This window comes from Miniopterus natalensis, chromosome 2 (assembly GCF_054644295.1).
Source record: "Miniopterus natalensis isolate mMinNat1 chromosome 2, mMinNat1.hap1, whole genome shotgun sequence".
Taxonomy (NCBI): Eukaryota; Metazoa; Chordata; class Mammalia; order Chiroptera; family Miniopteridae; genus Miniopterus; species Miniopterus natalensis.
This window is the reverse complement of record NC_142082.1, coordinates 184,505,583-184,521,673: the sequence shown is the minus strand read 5'-3', so window position 1 is coordinate 184,521,673 and position 16,091 is coordinate 184,505,583. Positions and strand designations below refer to the sequence as shown.

At 60.0% G+C, this 16,091-nt stretch overlaps 1 protein-coding gene across 2 annotated transcripts in view; it reads right to left on the bottom strand.

Moving 5' to 3' along the window:
* The window catches only part of PRR5 (proline rich 5), a 47,234-nt gene that overhangs the window by 1,838 nt on the left and 29,305 nt on the right, over positions 1–16,091 (bottom strand). For both annotated transcript variants that reach the window (XM_087814969.1, XM_087814968.1), the window contains 6 exons: positions 14,068–14,148; positions 10,873–10,921; positions 9,416–9,473; positions 4,558–4,649; positions 4,044–4,184; positions 640–775 (listed from right to left, as the gene is read on the bottom strand). In XM_087814969.1, coding sequence (XP_087671095.1) covers positions 640–775; positions 4,044–4,184; positions 4,558–4,649; positions 9,416–9,473; positions 10,873–10,921; positions 14,068–14,148 — 557 coding nt within the window. The remainder of the gene's footprint in view (positions 1–639; positions 776–4,043; positions 4,185–4,557; positions 4,650–9,415; positions 9,474–10,872; positions 10,922–14,067; positions 14,149–16,091) is intronic.

Genomic DNA, 16,091 nt, shown 5'->3' with positions numbered 1-16,091 from the left:
TTACACTGCTGCCCACTGGGGCCGGACGCTCCTCCTACACCTCCTCCCAGGCCTGGCTCCTCCCGGCCCTTCAGCTCAGCAGCCACCTCCAAGCCTGGACTTCCCTGAGCTCCCTGTACATGGCCCTTGTATCGCCTGGGCACAGGGCACCTTGGGGACTTATCTGGGGACTGTCTTCCCTGGTGGACGAGAGACTATGAGGGTGGGGTTTGGTCTCTACTGAAGCCCCAGGACCAAGAACAGGCGCAGGTGCACAGTAGGTGCTCAGTGGGCTGGCTTCTGCGGACACGCCACGCAGCCCAGGAGGCCAGCGCACCTGCCCCGTCCCTGTCTCTTTCCTGGATTCCCTAGAGGGGCTGGGATTTCTGGGGCTCTAGCATGTGCCTGGCCAACTCCTGACTTTCAGGACTGAGCACAGATGTGACCTCCTCAGGGACACGAAAGACGATGCTGGGCTCTCGGGAGAGACGTCACATCACCCTCTGGGTGTCTGCCCACTGGGTCCCCCTCGGCCCTTGATGGAGGGTCCCCAGGTGACTGATACCTGTGTGACCAGGGCCTAGCACATGGCCTGGGCCCCGGTAGAGCTGGATGGGCCCAGTGGTAACCACTCCCACCCCAGGCCCTGGCGACTCTTACCCAGGATGCAGGAGTGTGTAAAAGAGCCCTCGCTGGAATAGAGGCCATAGGTGCCCAGGTAGGGCGACACCACCTTCTGGATCAGTGTCTCCAGCCGCAGGTAGTCCTTGGTCACACCCCGGGACTCATGCACGCCCTGCGAGAGGGAGAGGTGGAGGGTCACTGCCCAGCATACCCCATTTCCCTCACCTAGTGGGCTTAGCTCAAAGACACCACGAGCACCCTGACCCCCCTCCCACGGGGCCCCGGCCCCGAGGACAGCGCCTACCAATCCTCCCATCCTATCTTCTCAAGCTGGGTTCTCAGTCACTCTCCTGCTCTGACACCCTCTGGGGCTGACCACGGCAGCTGGGGGTCTGGGTGACCATGGTGTCCCGTAGAAAAGGGCCCTGTGGCCGCGTGAGGCTGGGCATTCTGCAATCACCCCCTCAGGAGAGTCCCCTGAGCACTGGCTTTCTAGAGGCCCTGGAAGTCCTGCAGGGAAAAGCTCATTCACCCGGAGCCCCCACCCTCACTCCCTCGCCATGGAGCACTGCAGGCAGGAAAGGCTGCCCCATGGGGCTAGGCCCGGGTCCACATCCAAGCTCAGCCATTAAGGCCTATGCACCTGACAGCTGCCCCCTCCCCATCCTGCACTCCACCTGCTTCCCCTGACAGGTCTCAGCCAGCTCCTCCCCGACCCCTCCCCTGTCCTGGGCTTTGCAGGGATCTCTACCTGAGAAATGGGGCTGCCCACAGGATGGCCTGGGTCTTGCCAATCTGGGGGACAAGCTCTGTGTTCCCTAGTGCCCTCCGTAGAGGTCTGGCACACAGCAGGCTCTTAGTGCTTGCTGAATGAATGATACACGAATGAATGAATGAATGAATGACATCGCTCTTCAGGGGCTGCCAGTCCGTAAGGGACAAAATACACAGAGAGTAATGGTAGATGACAGTTGAAGACAAAAAGAGAACCCAACTCTAGGCTCCCTTCAAGAAACGCACCTAAACCACGAAGACACAAGTAGATTAAAAGGAAAGGAAGGATGCCCTGGCGGGTGTGGTTCAGTTAGTTGAGCGTCATCTGTGCACCGAGGGGTCACTAGTTTGGTTCCAGGTCAGGACACATGACCGGGCTGTGGGCTCGGTCCCCAGTAGGGGGCGTGCAGGGGGCAGCCGATCGATGACTCCTCTCCTCATTGATGTTTCTCCCTCTCCCTCTCCCTTCCTCTCTCTGAAATCAATAAAAATATATTTAAAAATAAAGGTTTCATGGGTAAATGTTTTTTAAAAAGAAAAAAATAACACGAGTCAAAGAAGAGATCTCAAGAAATATTTGAAAAGGTTTTGAACCAAATGAAAATATAACTTATCCAAATTTATGAAATGCACCAAGAGCAGTGCTTAGAGGGAAATCTATAGCATTGAATGAATATATTAGAAAAGTAAAACATCAAAAATCAATCACCTAAGCTTCCACCTTAGGAAACTACACAAAGAAGAGCAAATTACGTCTGAAGTAAGCAAAAGGGGAAAAACCTAACATTCAGAGCAGAAATCAATGACACTGAGAAGAGGAATCGACAAAATCAAAAGCTGGTGCTTTGAAAAGATCAGTAAAATCAATATGCCGCTAGCCAGACTAAGAAAAAAGAGACACATACAAATTACTACGATAGAAATAAAAAGGGACATCACTACAGACCCCATGGATCCAGTGTGTTTGGACAAGGAGGGGGTGGGATTCACTGGATGCCCTGTTATGCCACCCAGATGAATGTAAAGGACCTCAGGTTTCCCTGGACCTGTCTCCGCCCCCAGCAGCAGAGGATATGGAATAGGATGTGGAATAGGATGACACCGCTGAGCTGAGCTGGGGCTTCATTGAACTTTATGTCATTTCATTTCTAGAACTTGCCTATAAAGTCTAGTTTCTGCTCCCCATTGCAGAGAGGACATGGGGGCCCAGGGGCTGCATTATTTGTGTGCACTCAGATGAATGGCTGTTCCCTGGCTTTTGGGACCTGGTGAGAAGGCACTGTGACTCTGCGGGTGAAGCACAGGGCACACAGTAGGTCCTCAACACAGGCTGACCAGCAGCTGTGACTTCAGACCCATCTGGGACTTGAAAACTGTAGGGGCAAGTTCACTGGGGAGCTGGGGCAAGGTCATTTGAAGTGCAGGCCAACTGGGGGGATGGGGTAACGGCAAAAGGTTGTGCTTTGGGGTCCCACCCACAAGGAAACGGACAGTCTGGGTGGCAATGGGGCCAAGCCCAGGAAGCTGCATGAGACACAGCAGCCACCAGGGGGCAGCACCACCCCACCCTGGCCACCCACAAGGATGGGCTCATGGGATCAAGGTGAGACCTTATTTCTTGGCTCTAAATCTCAGCCGCATGGTGCCTGCTTCCAGGGGCATCTCGGAGGGCTTTACATCCGACCTCTCTCCATTTCCCTAACCCTGCCCTGCCAGGTAGGCGGTCTTACTCCATCACAGACGAGAAAAGAGGTTCGGGAGACAAAGTCCCACAAGGACCCCAGCTTCAACCCAGCCAGGTCTGACCTGAACGCCCTTAAAATCCTGGCTTGGCAGGCCTGGCACCCCTGGAGCTGCGAGGACGACTGCAGCTCCCAGCAGTGCAGTCCCTGACCCGTCAACCTCCACATTCATCAGCCCTTCCTTGCTCTGGAATCTTCCCCGGCTGCCCTGGGCCCCAGGACCAACCTCACAGACCCCAACTTAGCAGGGTTTCCACATGCACAGGGGATTTGGAACAATGAACAGGGCTCTGGAGCTGGTCAGACTCGGGCGAGGCCTTGTCAGCTGCAAGCAAGCAGGCTCCTGGCGGGGATGCTACTTCCCTGCCTGTGCAACGGGACTGCTGGCGGTGCCTGCCCTGGTCCCGGGGCAGTGAGAAGAGCCAGCAAACTGTAGAGCTGTGCCTGCCCAGGGCTCCGGATGGAGCAGAAAGGCCCAGTCTGCAGCGGAGGCTGCCGGTGGCCCACCAGATCCCGTCCCTGGCAGGCCACTCACCCCCCACCTGCTGCTGGGAGCATGGCTGCCAGCAGTTCGCAGCTGCCCCTTCCCCAGAGCTGCTGTTCGGATGAAAGGCACCCACACCAGAGACGTCAGGACCACTGTGGGGCATGGGGAAGGCGGCCCAGAGCCCCAGTGACCGACGGATGAGGGGTTTAAAGGCCCAGACCCTGCCCACAAGGGACAACTCTGGTCCTGGTCACACTCCCGGGCGCCCGTGGGATCAGGCCAAGGCCAGCCTTCTCCAGAACCCGTCTCTGCACAGCTCCTCTGTCCACTCCCGCGTCACTCTCCCTCCCAGGTTCCTCCTGAGGACTCCACTGGCGACCCACAGGGACCCAGGCCCTCGTCTCGGCTCTGCCCCGGGAGCCGCACCGCGTGCCCACCTGTAGCACCAGCAGCATCTGCACGATTGCGGGAGGCACGCGGGCGTGGGCGCGGGCCAGCGCGTCCTCCAGCTTCACGCTGAGGGTGATGGTGTTGCGGAAGTGCAGCAGGGCCAGCTGGCGCACCGACGGCTCCTTGCCCTGCGGGGACACAACACCGCGCCCACCCGCCCGCCGGTCACGGGGGCCTTTGCCTGCTTCCCCCCTCAGGTTCTGGGGCCAGACACAGGGGAGGGGACCCACTGACCTGTAACGGGCAAGGAGAGGGTTACTGGCACACACAGAGCCCCCACTATGCACCGGGCAGGGCCTACTACGTGCTGCTCAGGCTTTGTAGGGCCTTTAGGAAGGAGCTGCTTTATTGCCCTCTTGCGGGTGGGAAGCAGGTTCTGAGAGGTCCAGGGACAATGTGCCCGTAAGAGCATCAAGGGGCAGAAGGGCACGTCTCCCTCCCGGCGGGGCAGTCTGGGTTGTCACCCAGGCCTGGGGGGGCCCGTGGCTCAGGGCTGCTCACCTGCACCGGGTAGAAGATGGCCTGGAGCGTGGGCAGCACATCGCTGAAGAAGAAGTCCCAGGTCTCCGCCAGGGAGTCCAGCAGCTTCTGTCCTGTGGGCACAGGGAGCCGTCACGGCCTGTCCCGAGTGGGCATGGCAGGCCCCGCCTGCCCCCCAGGTCAGAGGTCCTCTCTCTCAGTGAGCAGGATGCAGGAGCTCCAGCTGGGTTCCGGGTCCTGGAGGTGCCTGGGGTGGGGCCCTGAGGTTAAGGGCACAGAGCACAGGGCAGCTGGGTGGGCCAGAGCTGGTGCTTAACCTTTCTGTGCCTCAGCCGCCACGTTAACAAAACGGGGCAGTCCCAGGGCCACCTCCCGGAGCCAAAGAGACGAAATGTTGAGCATAAACAGGGCCTGGTGCAGAGGAAGTGCAGGTGCGTGCTGGCTGCTAGTTCCCGCTCCTGCCCACGCCAGGCCTGCACGGGCGCTGGACCCGCACAGGGGCGAGAGCTGCACGGACGTGCCCCCCCACCCCCAACAGGGGCTTCCGCTCATGTCCCGTCTCATCTGATTCACCTACCCACCCGCCAAGGAGCTAAGGAATCCACCCACCCGCCCACCCCGCCTTCCCTCCCTCCACTCACCCACCAGCCTGGCCACCAACAGGTAGAGCACCTAGACTGTGCCAGGCCTGACCCTGGAGACCCAGCTGAGCCCCCAACAGTCCCAGTCCCATTAAGGGACAGGGAAGCAGGACATTAAACAGCAATCAGGAGGATGGCAAAGGGTGACCTCAGTGGACCACTGAAGAGACAGAGCCTCCTTCCCAGAGGTTCAGGTCTCTCTCAAGGGCCTGGGTCCCTGCCTGAGATGGGACCTGCGGAGCCAGGGAGACCATGTCTAACCATGGCAACATCCCCAGGTAGAAGAGAGGAGGCGAGAAGGTGGAGAGGGTCAGGCAGGGAGGACTTTCTGGAGGAGGTGCTATCCAAGCTGCCTTAGGATGGTTTGCTGGACTGACATCCTTGGTGTGTGAACCACGAAAGTAGATGTGTGGAAAGAGGGCAGTTGGACAAGCTTTGCTGGCACTTCTGCTGGTCCTGGAAGGAGCGGCGCTATCCTCAGGGTGACCAGTCCCCGGGGGGGGGGGGTAGTGGTGGTGGTAACAGCTAAGGTGCCACCAGGCTGGCTCCGGGATCCCCCAGGAAATGCAGAGCTGAACCCTCCGCCTTTCTATCAGGAAGAGCAGAGTTAGGATGAAGGGCTGCTGGGGCCGGGAGGAGCCGACCCCCCACCTGGAAGCCAGACCAGCCACCAGCAGGGGTGTGGTGGGTATCTCTGGGTGAGGGGGGGCTCGCCCCCAGCTGGCAAGTCTCCCAGACTGCACTGCTCGCGCCTGACCGCTGGAGGTTTCCATGGGAACGAGGGGGCCAGGCCAGAGCCCTGGGCTCCCTCCTCACTCTGCTTAAGCTCCGGGCCCCACTCCCCTCCCCGCAGAGCCCAGGTCTGCATAGGTGCTGGGGCTCTGGGCGGGGAGCCTGGCGGGGCCGCCCCGGGAGGCCCATCCAGCCCGCCTGGCGGTGGGGGTTCTGGCCTCTGCTCGGCCGTCTGCGGGCGTTGGGGCTCCCCGCCAAGCGGCCAGCTCCCGGTCCTCCCTGGGTCTGCGGCGGGAAAGGCGGGTGCCTGCTGCCCCGGAGGCTCTGTCTGAATATAAAGGTCCCTTCAGGTCCCCGGCATTGCCGGCAAGAAGGCGGCGGCTCAGTCCCTAGGCTGGCTGCGGGGTGGCCCTGGGCACAGGCCATGCCAGTGTCCACCGGGCTCAGGACACTCCAGTCCCCGGGGCAGAAAGCAGATGTAAAGCACAGAGTCCACGCCTGGGTAGAGCTCTCTGCTGGGGACTTCAGTCTGGGGGTGCTGGGGTTCTCAGGGATGACGGGCTGCACTAAGTTGAACCTTTGCTGTGGGGCCCCAGGGGAGTCCCGCACCTGGAGCCTCAGTGCCATTCTCTGTAAAATGGGTGCAGTAACTGGCCCACTTGCACAGGGCTAAAAGCAGGTGCTCAGGAAGTGCTGGCTTTTGTCATAACAACTGGGCTGCTGTGTCCCTGGGGACATTCAGCAGGACCCAGGCAGCAGCAGTGACCCAGCTGGTTCTGCCCTGGGGGCGGGTCAATCTTCCTTTTATTAGTGCTGAGGGCCGACTGGGAGGCCCAGAGACCAGAATGAACGATGTCAGCTCGGGTCTCAGCCATCTCAGGGAGATCTCCAGGGACAGCGATGACCACAGGGTTATTGTGGCTGCAGCTGGAGTCCACTCCTATGAGCCACTGTGCTGAGACCACCAAACTACAACCTGGGACGGGTCCTGGGAAGGAGCCTCCACCTCTAGGCTGGCTTCCAGGCTTCCCGTTTTCAGGAATCACTCTGCTTGGGAGTCGATGTTCAAGGCCTCCAGGGAGGCAAGTGAGAGGAGCAGGTGGTGAGGGCTTAGGGCCACCCAGGGGGGTCACCACGCTTTCCATCAGAGCTGTGGGTGAGGACAAGGCAGGGCACAGGCAATAGTCTCAATGAAGAGCTCTCCCTGGGACCCTGGGGTGGGAGGCAGAGGGGGGGGTCTCGGGGTTGCCCTCAGGGTAGAGGCTGGTTACTGTTCCCACTGCCTGGACTGAAGGAGGCCAGATGTCCTGAACAGACTACATTTTGAGGCTCTACTCAAGGGTCACTGTCTCCATGCAGCCCTCCCTGACTGCTAATGTGAAACCAATCCATTCTTCCCAGGACTTCGCCCTGACATTCAGCACACTGGACTGTCACCATCTAGTCTTTGTCTGTGTCCCCAAATGGCTGTAAGGCCCTGCTAGGCAGGGCCCGGGTCTCCTCCATTTCCAGGTCCCCAGAGGACACCTGGGTTCTGACACGTACTGAGCATGTGGATGGAGCCCCACGAACTCTATAGTCTAAGGCGGGGATACTGAGGCCATAAGGAAATGTCTGTGGCTGGATGAGAACTGGACCAGGCCCTTTGCCCTCAAGCCTGGGGCTCTCAGCCTGTCCCCAAGGCCTGGGGAGTTTGGATGGGGCTGACACTCCCTGCTGGGTGGCCTGGCGGACAAGGCCACTGTGGGCAGGACTCCACCAAGCCACACAAAGCTCCCCTTCTCTGGCAATCCTAGCTCCCCTGGGCTGGAGCTGGTGGGAGGCACAGCCACCACTGGAATGTGCCGAGTCAGAAGAGGGGTGTGGGAGGGCGTCTCCACCAGGTGCCAAATCCTCACTGCCCTGCAGGCTTAGGTGCTGCCTCCTCCAGGAAGCCCGCCCAGAACCCCCGGTGGCTGTGCCTCCACATCTGAGGTTCTCATGGCCTTTCTCAGGCTCCTGCCTCAGCAGCTTCCACTCATACGCACAGAGGGGGTGTGCATAGAACGGGACACACAGCTCAGAGTTCATCCTGAGCACCCCAGGCCTCTAAGGCCTCAGTCTCCTCTACAAAATAGACTAACACCTCTTCATCCCAGGGTCAGAGTGAGGACTTGGGGAGATATCTGGAGCAGTGGAGAGGAGAGGGTGGGCTCAGGAGCCAGGCTGCTATGTAGCGGCCATGTGACCTGGACGTTACTGAACCCCACTGTGACTCGGTTTCCCCCTATGTTCAGTGGCTGCAACAATGTACCTGCTTCACAAGGTTGTTGGGGGATCCGGTGAGTCAGTAGAGTCAGGACAGAGTCTAGCAGAGTAAGCATGTGCCCAGTGCCCAGCGCATAGTAGGTGCTCAACAAACATTCATGAAACCTGCACTTGGCACAGGCCTGGCACACAGAAGGCCCTTAGCAAAGGTGTATCAGGCCTGAGCTGCTTTGGCTCAGTGGTTAGAGCATCAGCCTGTGGACTGAAGGGTCCCGGGTTCGATTCCAGCCAAGGGCATGTACCTCGGTTGCCGGCTTGATCCCCAGTTGGGGTGCGTGCGGGAGGCAACCAATCGATGTGTCCTCATATCAATGCTTCTCTTTCTTTCCCTTCCACTCTCTGAAGAGTAATGGAAAAAATATCCTCAGGTGAACATTAAAAAAAAAAAGGTGTATCAGTTTGAGCCGGGTCCTCCCAAAACTGATCTCTCCCCAGGAGGCACACGCTTTGGTTGTTGCCCCAGGGCCCACAGAGACTGGGAGCCAGAGGGTGCTAGGACCTGGCCGGCCCACTGAGACTCAGGGTCTGGGGGAGAGAGGGTGGTCAGTCAGGGCCCTCCCCTACTTGCTGAGGCCTGAGCCAGGCAGAGAGCCAGCTGGGACTCACGCAAGGCAAAGGGTATGTGCACTGGAGTCAGGCTGGCCTGGGTTTGAGTCCCGCCTCCCCTCATTTGTAGTGCGGCTAGACAAACCGCCCATCGTCTGACTGTTCCCCAACTGCGCAATGGAACAGTGACCCACAGGCCTCTCGGGGTGGGGTGGGCACTGAAAGAGAAAAGTCCCCAGCATGTCTAGCAAGGAGCCCCCATCAGCTGCTCCCACCCAGGCGTCAGCCGCCTGCTCCAGCCTCTTCGAGCCACTTCCCCTCAGGCCTCGAAGATCCTGCAGTTCTCCCAGGCTGCTGTGGGCAGTGGGTGAGGCAGGAGCCTTCTCTCGGACATCTCTAGGGATCCTGGGCTCCAGCAAGTCAGGGGCAGATGCTCTCCCTGACGAGGTCCCCTCCTGCCCTGATGCATCATTTCTGTCCCTTCTGAGTCCTCTGACCAGGAGAGCCACACGGCCGGCCCAGAGCCCCGGGGGCCCAGGTGAGGCAGGCAGTGCCACGGTCCCTGCGGGCACACCGGTCGTGCCGCCCTAGCCACAATGACCAGCAGCCACACCAGCAAGCAGCGTGGCCCAGGACACGGGCCTGCCACTTACCCTCGTAGAAGCGGATCTTGTCCCTCAGGATCACCATGCCTTTCGTCAGCAGCTGGTTCTGAAAGGCACACGGAGACGCCGTCACAGTCCTGAGGGTTCCTGGCAGGCAGGGCCCCCGAGAGTCCACCGCCTGCAGCCGAGGCTCAGAGGAAGGGGCTCGCTGACGTCCCATCTCCCACATGCCACAGAACCTGAGCTTCAGCTCACCCCAGGAGGTCGCTGACAACCGGCCAACCAGGGCTGTCACGAGACAGGAGGTGGCTACAGGGACAACCCCCAAAGACAGGCAGCAGCCGGAGCCTCAGCGGAGCGGGCAGGTGGGCTGCCTTCGCGCCCCGGACTGAGGGAGGACAATGAAGCACATGGGGGTGCTGGGGGCCTGGCTTGCGAGCTGTGTCAGTACCGTGAGGCTCACCCCACGGAGTCCCGTGAGCGCCGGCCGCCCCGGGCATCGGCTGAGGATGACACCTCGTGGTCCCCGCACGGCTCGCAACAGCCAAAGGTGCAAACAGCTGTGTCCACCCACAGGCAAGTGGACAAGCGGGGCGCACAGACAATGGGGTGTTAGGCTGTAGAAAGGAACGGAGCACCCACACCTGCCACGGCTGAGCCGAACCTCGGAAACACTGTGCTCAGCGGAAGAAGCCGACACAGAAGACACACAGTGTGCGAGTCCGTCCCCATGAAATGCCCAGGATGGAAATCCGGAAGGCAGGCAGACTGGTAGCTGCGGGGGCTGGGGGGGGGCTGATGATAAAGGTGGGGTTTCTTTGGGGCGGGTGGTGAAATGCCCGGGAATTCGACAGTGGTGCCTATAGTACAAACCACAGAGTTGGGCATTTAAGTGGGTGCACCCTGTGGCATGTGAATCGTGCCTCCAGAGAGTCACGTAACCACGGCAGGTCCCATGTGTTCACGACTCTGCAGGCCCGCTGCCCAGACTGGGGGGTGGGGCAGGAGTGCCAAGTGGAGCAGCACCTGGCACAGAGGGGCCCTGGCGACACTGATATTCTGTGCCTCAGGGCACTGGGGCTGCAAGATGACCCAAACACGGATGTTAGGGGCCCGCACTGATGTTCCAGGAGGAGGTGGGCCAGTAATAAGAAAGCTGCCTGAGTCCTGCATGCGCAGTGCTGAGACTCCAGGCACAGTGCTGAGACGTCACCAGGATCCTCTCATTTAACCTTCACAACCATCTGCGGTTGGGGATGCGGACGGGGAAACTGAGTCACGGTGAGGCAGAGGCCCTGGAACCTAGTGCTTCACACGCCCACTGAGAGTAGGTGACCCTGGTCCTTTCTCGCCAGTTCAGGAAGCAATCCCAGCCCAGCTGGAAAGCAGGACCACCCACCTGGAGAGCTGGACCACCCAGCTGGAGAGCAATCCCAGCCCAGGGGGAGAGCAGGACCACCCACCTGGAGAGCTGGACCACCCAGCTGGAGAGCAAGACCACCCACCTGCAGGTATTCCGTGAAGAAGGACCCCAGCTCTGTCTTCAGCAGCTGCCTGTGGGCGGGAGGGGAGACCAGAGGGAGAGAGGGTGGGAGTCAGAGACCACACAGTGGCAGCGAGGATGTCCCAGGGGCTCTGCTGGGGGCCAATATGAGGGCTGGGCACGTCCACCCGTCTCAGGCCTGCAGAGAGCTGGGTCAGCTACACTTTCATGGGTCCTCCGGCGGCAGTGCCACAGAAACCATCAGGTAAAGAGGCCTGGGTCCTTAAGTAGGTGTCCTCTGCGACCCAAACTGCCTTAGCCTCTAAGGTTTTCTTCTACTTGGAAGAACTGTTGTGCAAGTGTGTCCGTTTCTGCACCTCAGAAGAAAGGGGGTCAAGGGAACAAGGGGATCGAGGAGGATGACTAGCTGGACACACTGGCCGTCATCAAAGTCACACCTCCGTGCTTCCAAGGACACCATCAAGGAAGTGAAAAGAGAGCTCACGGCATGGGGAAGAGACTTGCAAATGAGTGCCTGGTAAGGGTCTCGACTCAGAATATATAAAGAGCTCTTATAACTCAACAAGAGGAGACCAAGAGCCCAATGAAAAAATTGGGCACAGGGTGTGTGTACACGTTCCTCAAGAGACACAAATGGCCAATTAGCCCACGAGGAGATGCCCAGCCGTGCCATCAGGGGACTGCGGGCCAAAGCCACGAGGGGGCACTTCTCCCCCACTAGAGCAAAAATAGCAAGTACTGGTAAGAACATGGGGAAACTGAGTCCTCCCTGGGCTGGCAAGACTGTGGAGCGGAGCGGCTGCTGTGGGAGACAGCCGGGCGGTTCCTCCTGGAGCTAACCTCAGAGCTGTGAGACGACCCAGCAATGCGGCCCCAGGCACAGACCCAGGAGGAATGAAAATACAGGTCCACACAAAGTCCTGTGCACGATGCCCCCGCCGGAGGGCAGAAACAACCCAAACGTCCATCAACAGGCGAGTGGGTAAACAAAACCGTGTGTTTTCTACACAGTGGAATACTACGTGGCCGTCAACAGGAAGGAGGCACTGACACGGGCTCCGATGCGGATGAACCCTGGAAGCGTGGTCTCCGCGAGGGAAGCCGGCCACGAACGGCCACGTGCGCACCGAGCGATTCCGTTTACGTGAAGTGTCCGGAATGGGCAAATCCACAGACAGAAAAGTTAACTGGTATTTGCCAGAGGCTGGGGGAGGGGGTAACAGGGAGTGACTGCTAATGGGGACAGGCTTTTCAGGGGGTCATGAAAATGTTCTGGAATTCAATAGGCTGATGATTGTACAAACTTCTGAACATACTAAAATGCTAAACTGTACATTTCCAAAGAGTGAGTTACATAGACAAATATTACATATACATATAAAACGGGGAGGGGAGATGACTGACAGGTGTTAGAGTCCTGCTACCACTCCCCATCCCGGCCTCACCCGCACCCGGCACAGCCTTCTCTCATAAAGAGCTTCGAGAACCGAGGAGAAAATTCAGATAGTGGGGCGATGGATGGCTCCAGCCACAGGCTCTCGTGGGATCAAAGCTAATGACCATTACGGATTTAATGCACAATTAAATTCACTTAATTTAAGGTGGCCTCATGATGCCAGAGAGCTGGGGGGGCAGGCAGTCCTGAAGGGCCCAAGTCCCAGCTCCACTGACTAATCCTGTAACCTTGAGCTACCCCCGACCTCTCTGTGCCTCAGTTTCCCCATCTGTAAAATGAGATAAGGTGCCCATTCCTCTGAGGCATTGTGAAGAGTTTAAGGCATGGAAAGCTCATCGCACGAGGCTGGCACAGAGCAAACTCTCAAAAGAAAGGCCCTGCTATTATTACTTAACTATGCCCAGCATCTAATTTTGAATCAGCTAAAGACAGGTTGCCCCAAATAACCTAACTGGCCAGGAGTGCCACGGCTCACGTCACATGACCTCCACCTGTTTCCTGGGTAAGGATCATGGGGACCCTGGGGGCCAGGGGTACATCTCTGCCCCCCACCCCAGGCACACACTCCTGAGGGAGGCCCCTGCTCTGTGCAGTCCCTCAGGGCTGGTGACAGGGGCATGTGGTCTAGGGTTATAGTCCGTCCCCCCCTCCCCCTGCTGTTTATGCTGCTGGAGGGGAAGGGTGTAGAAACTGCTGGAGGGTTGTCCCGGTGCCTTGCTCAGGAATTTGGAAATATTTCCTTATGTTCTGTTGTTTAAACACCAGCACATTCTTTAGGCTAGCAATAAAATCCTGGTTTCCTGAGCAGAGGGATATTAGGAACACGGGGCTGCTGTGGCCCCACCCACACCTCTGGTGGCTCCCAGGGCCCCACTGACACCCCTGGTGGCTCCCAGGGCCCAGCCCCTGGGTGGCCAGACCAGCTTGAGAAAAGCTGGACAGTCACACACGGGCCTGGGAGGCAATAACCTCCCGCTCTCCGACTTCACCAGCCCCTCACCCTCCCTGGGCCTCGGTTTATCTGGTTAAAGGAGCCCTTTCAGTTCTGCCACGATGGGGTGGGAAGGGTTTATCGCTGTCAAAATTAACCTTTTACTCTCGGCCTGAGCCAGTGGGAAGGTCTGCACAACGGGTGGCAGGGGAAGGGCACAGAGGCAGCACATCCCTCCCTGCAGCTACTGTGTGACCTGGGGCAGGTTTCTCAGCCTCTCTGAGCTTTGGCCGCCTCCACTACAACACAACGCTATGTGGGCTGGCCCTGCAGGTTCCCGGGCAGCCGGTCCGTCCGTGGGGGGCTCCTTCACCAGTACTTGCTGGTTCCTCGGCTACTCACAGGAAATGAGGGGCCTTCGGGGGCCAGCCAGCCGGTGTTAATGGCTTTTCCGGAATGACACTCCCGTCATTACCAGGTGGGTCCTTCCTCTTCAACAGAATAAGTCTTTCCTGATGCCCAACATCAGCGGGGAAGGAGGGCGTTACCTTGAGCCACCGTCCAAGTCCCACCCTGTTTCTCCTGAAAAGATGTCCTCAGGAGGGGTGGGGGCGGAGGCCCACCGGGCCCGAGAGCCACGCTACAGCGTCAAGGTCCATGTGGTGGCCACTGCTGCCGGCAGCTCTCAGGGTGTAACCTCAGGTGAGGCTGGTGGACTGGGTGGGGGCTGGCTGGGGCCTCCCACCCTGGCATGGCCCTCCCTGCTTCTCACAGGCCCAGGCCTGGGACAGGACAGGACAGTCACTCACCTGACGCCTTCGTTGAGGCTGAAAAGCTCCTGGTCGGGCAGCCCCTTGCGCTGGAAGACAGCGATCACCCCGTTGTGGATGCTGCAGGTGGGGAGAGGAGCGCTGTGTCCACCCGCGGCGGGACCCCTCCCAGCCTCCCGGGCCGCCCTTCGGCCCCCTCTCCCCTGGAGCCTCCCTGCTGGGCTTGGGGAACAGGACCGACTGGCCAGAAGCAGGGCACCTGGAGAGCAGGGACCGCTCGTCCCTGTGGGACCCCATCCACACCAGGACCTCAGTTCCCACCTGAACTCCCAGATCCCGCACCCCAGCCTCCCCTGTGCTCCAGGCGCCTCCCCGTCACCTCTCCAGGACACCCGCGTACCCTGCGCACACGCTGCTTCCCCCCCTTCCCTCCTGTTAGTCCCTCCCACCGGCCACGCGCTCCCAAGGGTGAGAGCCAGGTGCCACCGCCCTCGGCCCAGGGCGTGGTTGCCGCTCTGAATCACCACCCCTGGTGAGTAGGGGACAGCCGGACCCACACAGCTGGTCACATCACAGGGTGGGCAGTGGCCACGGAGCTCCGGGTGCCCTTCTCTGCCTTCAGCCGCTTCACCCTTTCCAGCAACACGGACTGGCCGCCCACTTCTCAGATGAGGAGACTGAAGCTCAGAGAGGCCAAGTCCCCTACGGGGAGCCCCGGAGCTCGCCCGACAGCGGCTGCTCTCCCCTTGCCGCCTCCCCCAGGGAGCCAGGTCTGGGCAGGGTTGGGGCCCCATGTCCCGGTGGGCGGAGAGGATCGGAGCAGCGTGGGGACGTGCCCAGGTCACAGAGCTGACCCCAGCTGCACCAGGCACCGCAACCACATTGGACACTGGTCACCTGACCCGGGGAGCCGGCGACTCCAGGGCCTGATCTTGGAATGCTGCTTACTCACGGGTCCAGGGACGTGTGTCCTCCGGCCTGTTTCCTGTCTGCGAGACGGGGCCGCGTGTGCGCCGCCCCCAGGTGCTACAGGGAGGAAAGGCCGGCTGGCCAGGGCTCGGCCTGTTACAAGCCCCTGCTGGCCCCGGCCCCGCATTTACAGACTAAAAAAAGATAAAAATCCGACGGGAAGTCTAAGAGCGACTGGGAAGCCAGCTGTCCCACAGCAGCTGCCCCCCGGAATCCCAACAGCTGGGAACTCACCCTCAGCCTGTGGGGCTGCTGGGGGGCAGGGAGAATGGTGCAGGGGCGGCCCCACCCGGCCCAGTGTGGAGGGGATGGGGGGGGTCCCAGCCACTCAGGAAGTTCAGAGGGGCCTGGCCAAATTCTCCCTGGGACCCAAATCAGGCATGTGGAGCCCGGGCCTGCTGTTCTCAGGGACCCGCGCCATCAGCCTCGCTGCGTCCTTCCTCTCCTTCCCTTAAACCTTCGGAGGGACCCAGCCCACTCTGGTCCCCCACCCAGAAGTGCCCCTCCATCACGGGGCTACAGATGGCCAGGCTGGCAGTCTGGGCCCTCGGGGGGCCTGGCCCTCTGTGACTCTTGTACCACCTCCCTTCCTGCCCCACGGCCTTCCACCCACCTCTCTCTCCAAAGCCCCCCCCCCCCCAACCCCAGGCCAGGTCCCTCCTGCCTCACACCTGGGAGGGGAGAGCATTCAACCCCATCTACGGTTTGGGGAGGGAGGCCTATCTGATTTACTATTTGGTCTCTACCACCCCACCCCCGGCACTGGGGCAGCAAAGCGACACCCAAGGAGGATGCCGTGACCTTGCCGTGACCTTGCCGTCTGTCACCACTGGAGTCTGAGCAGCCCCGCCCACCCCCATCACCCTGGCTGGTTCAGGGGCGGGTATGGGTTTGAGTCCCAGCTCTGGGCTTGCTGGCTATACGCCCGGGCCACATGCCCTGACCACCCGGGCCTCAGTGTCCCCATCCATACAATGGGAATCATGATCACAGCCCCTGAAGGAGACAGCGTGGGCAGGCGACGGTGCCCTGAAGGCTGTCTGTCATGCTGTGGGTCAGCAGTCGCTCTGGTGGTACAGGGGTGACTTCAGAAG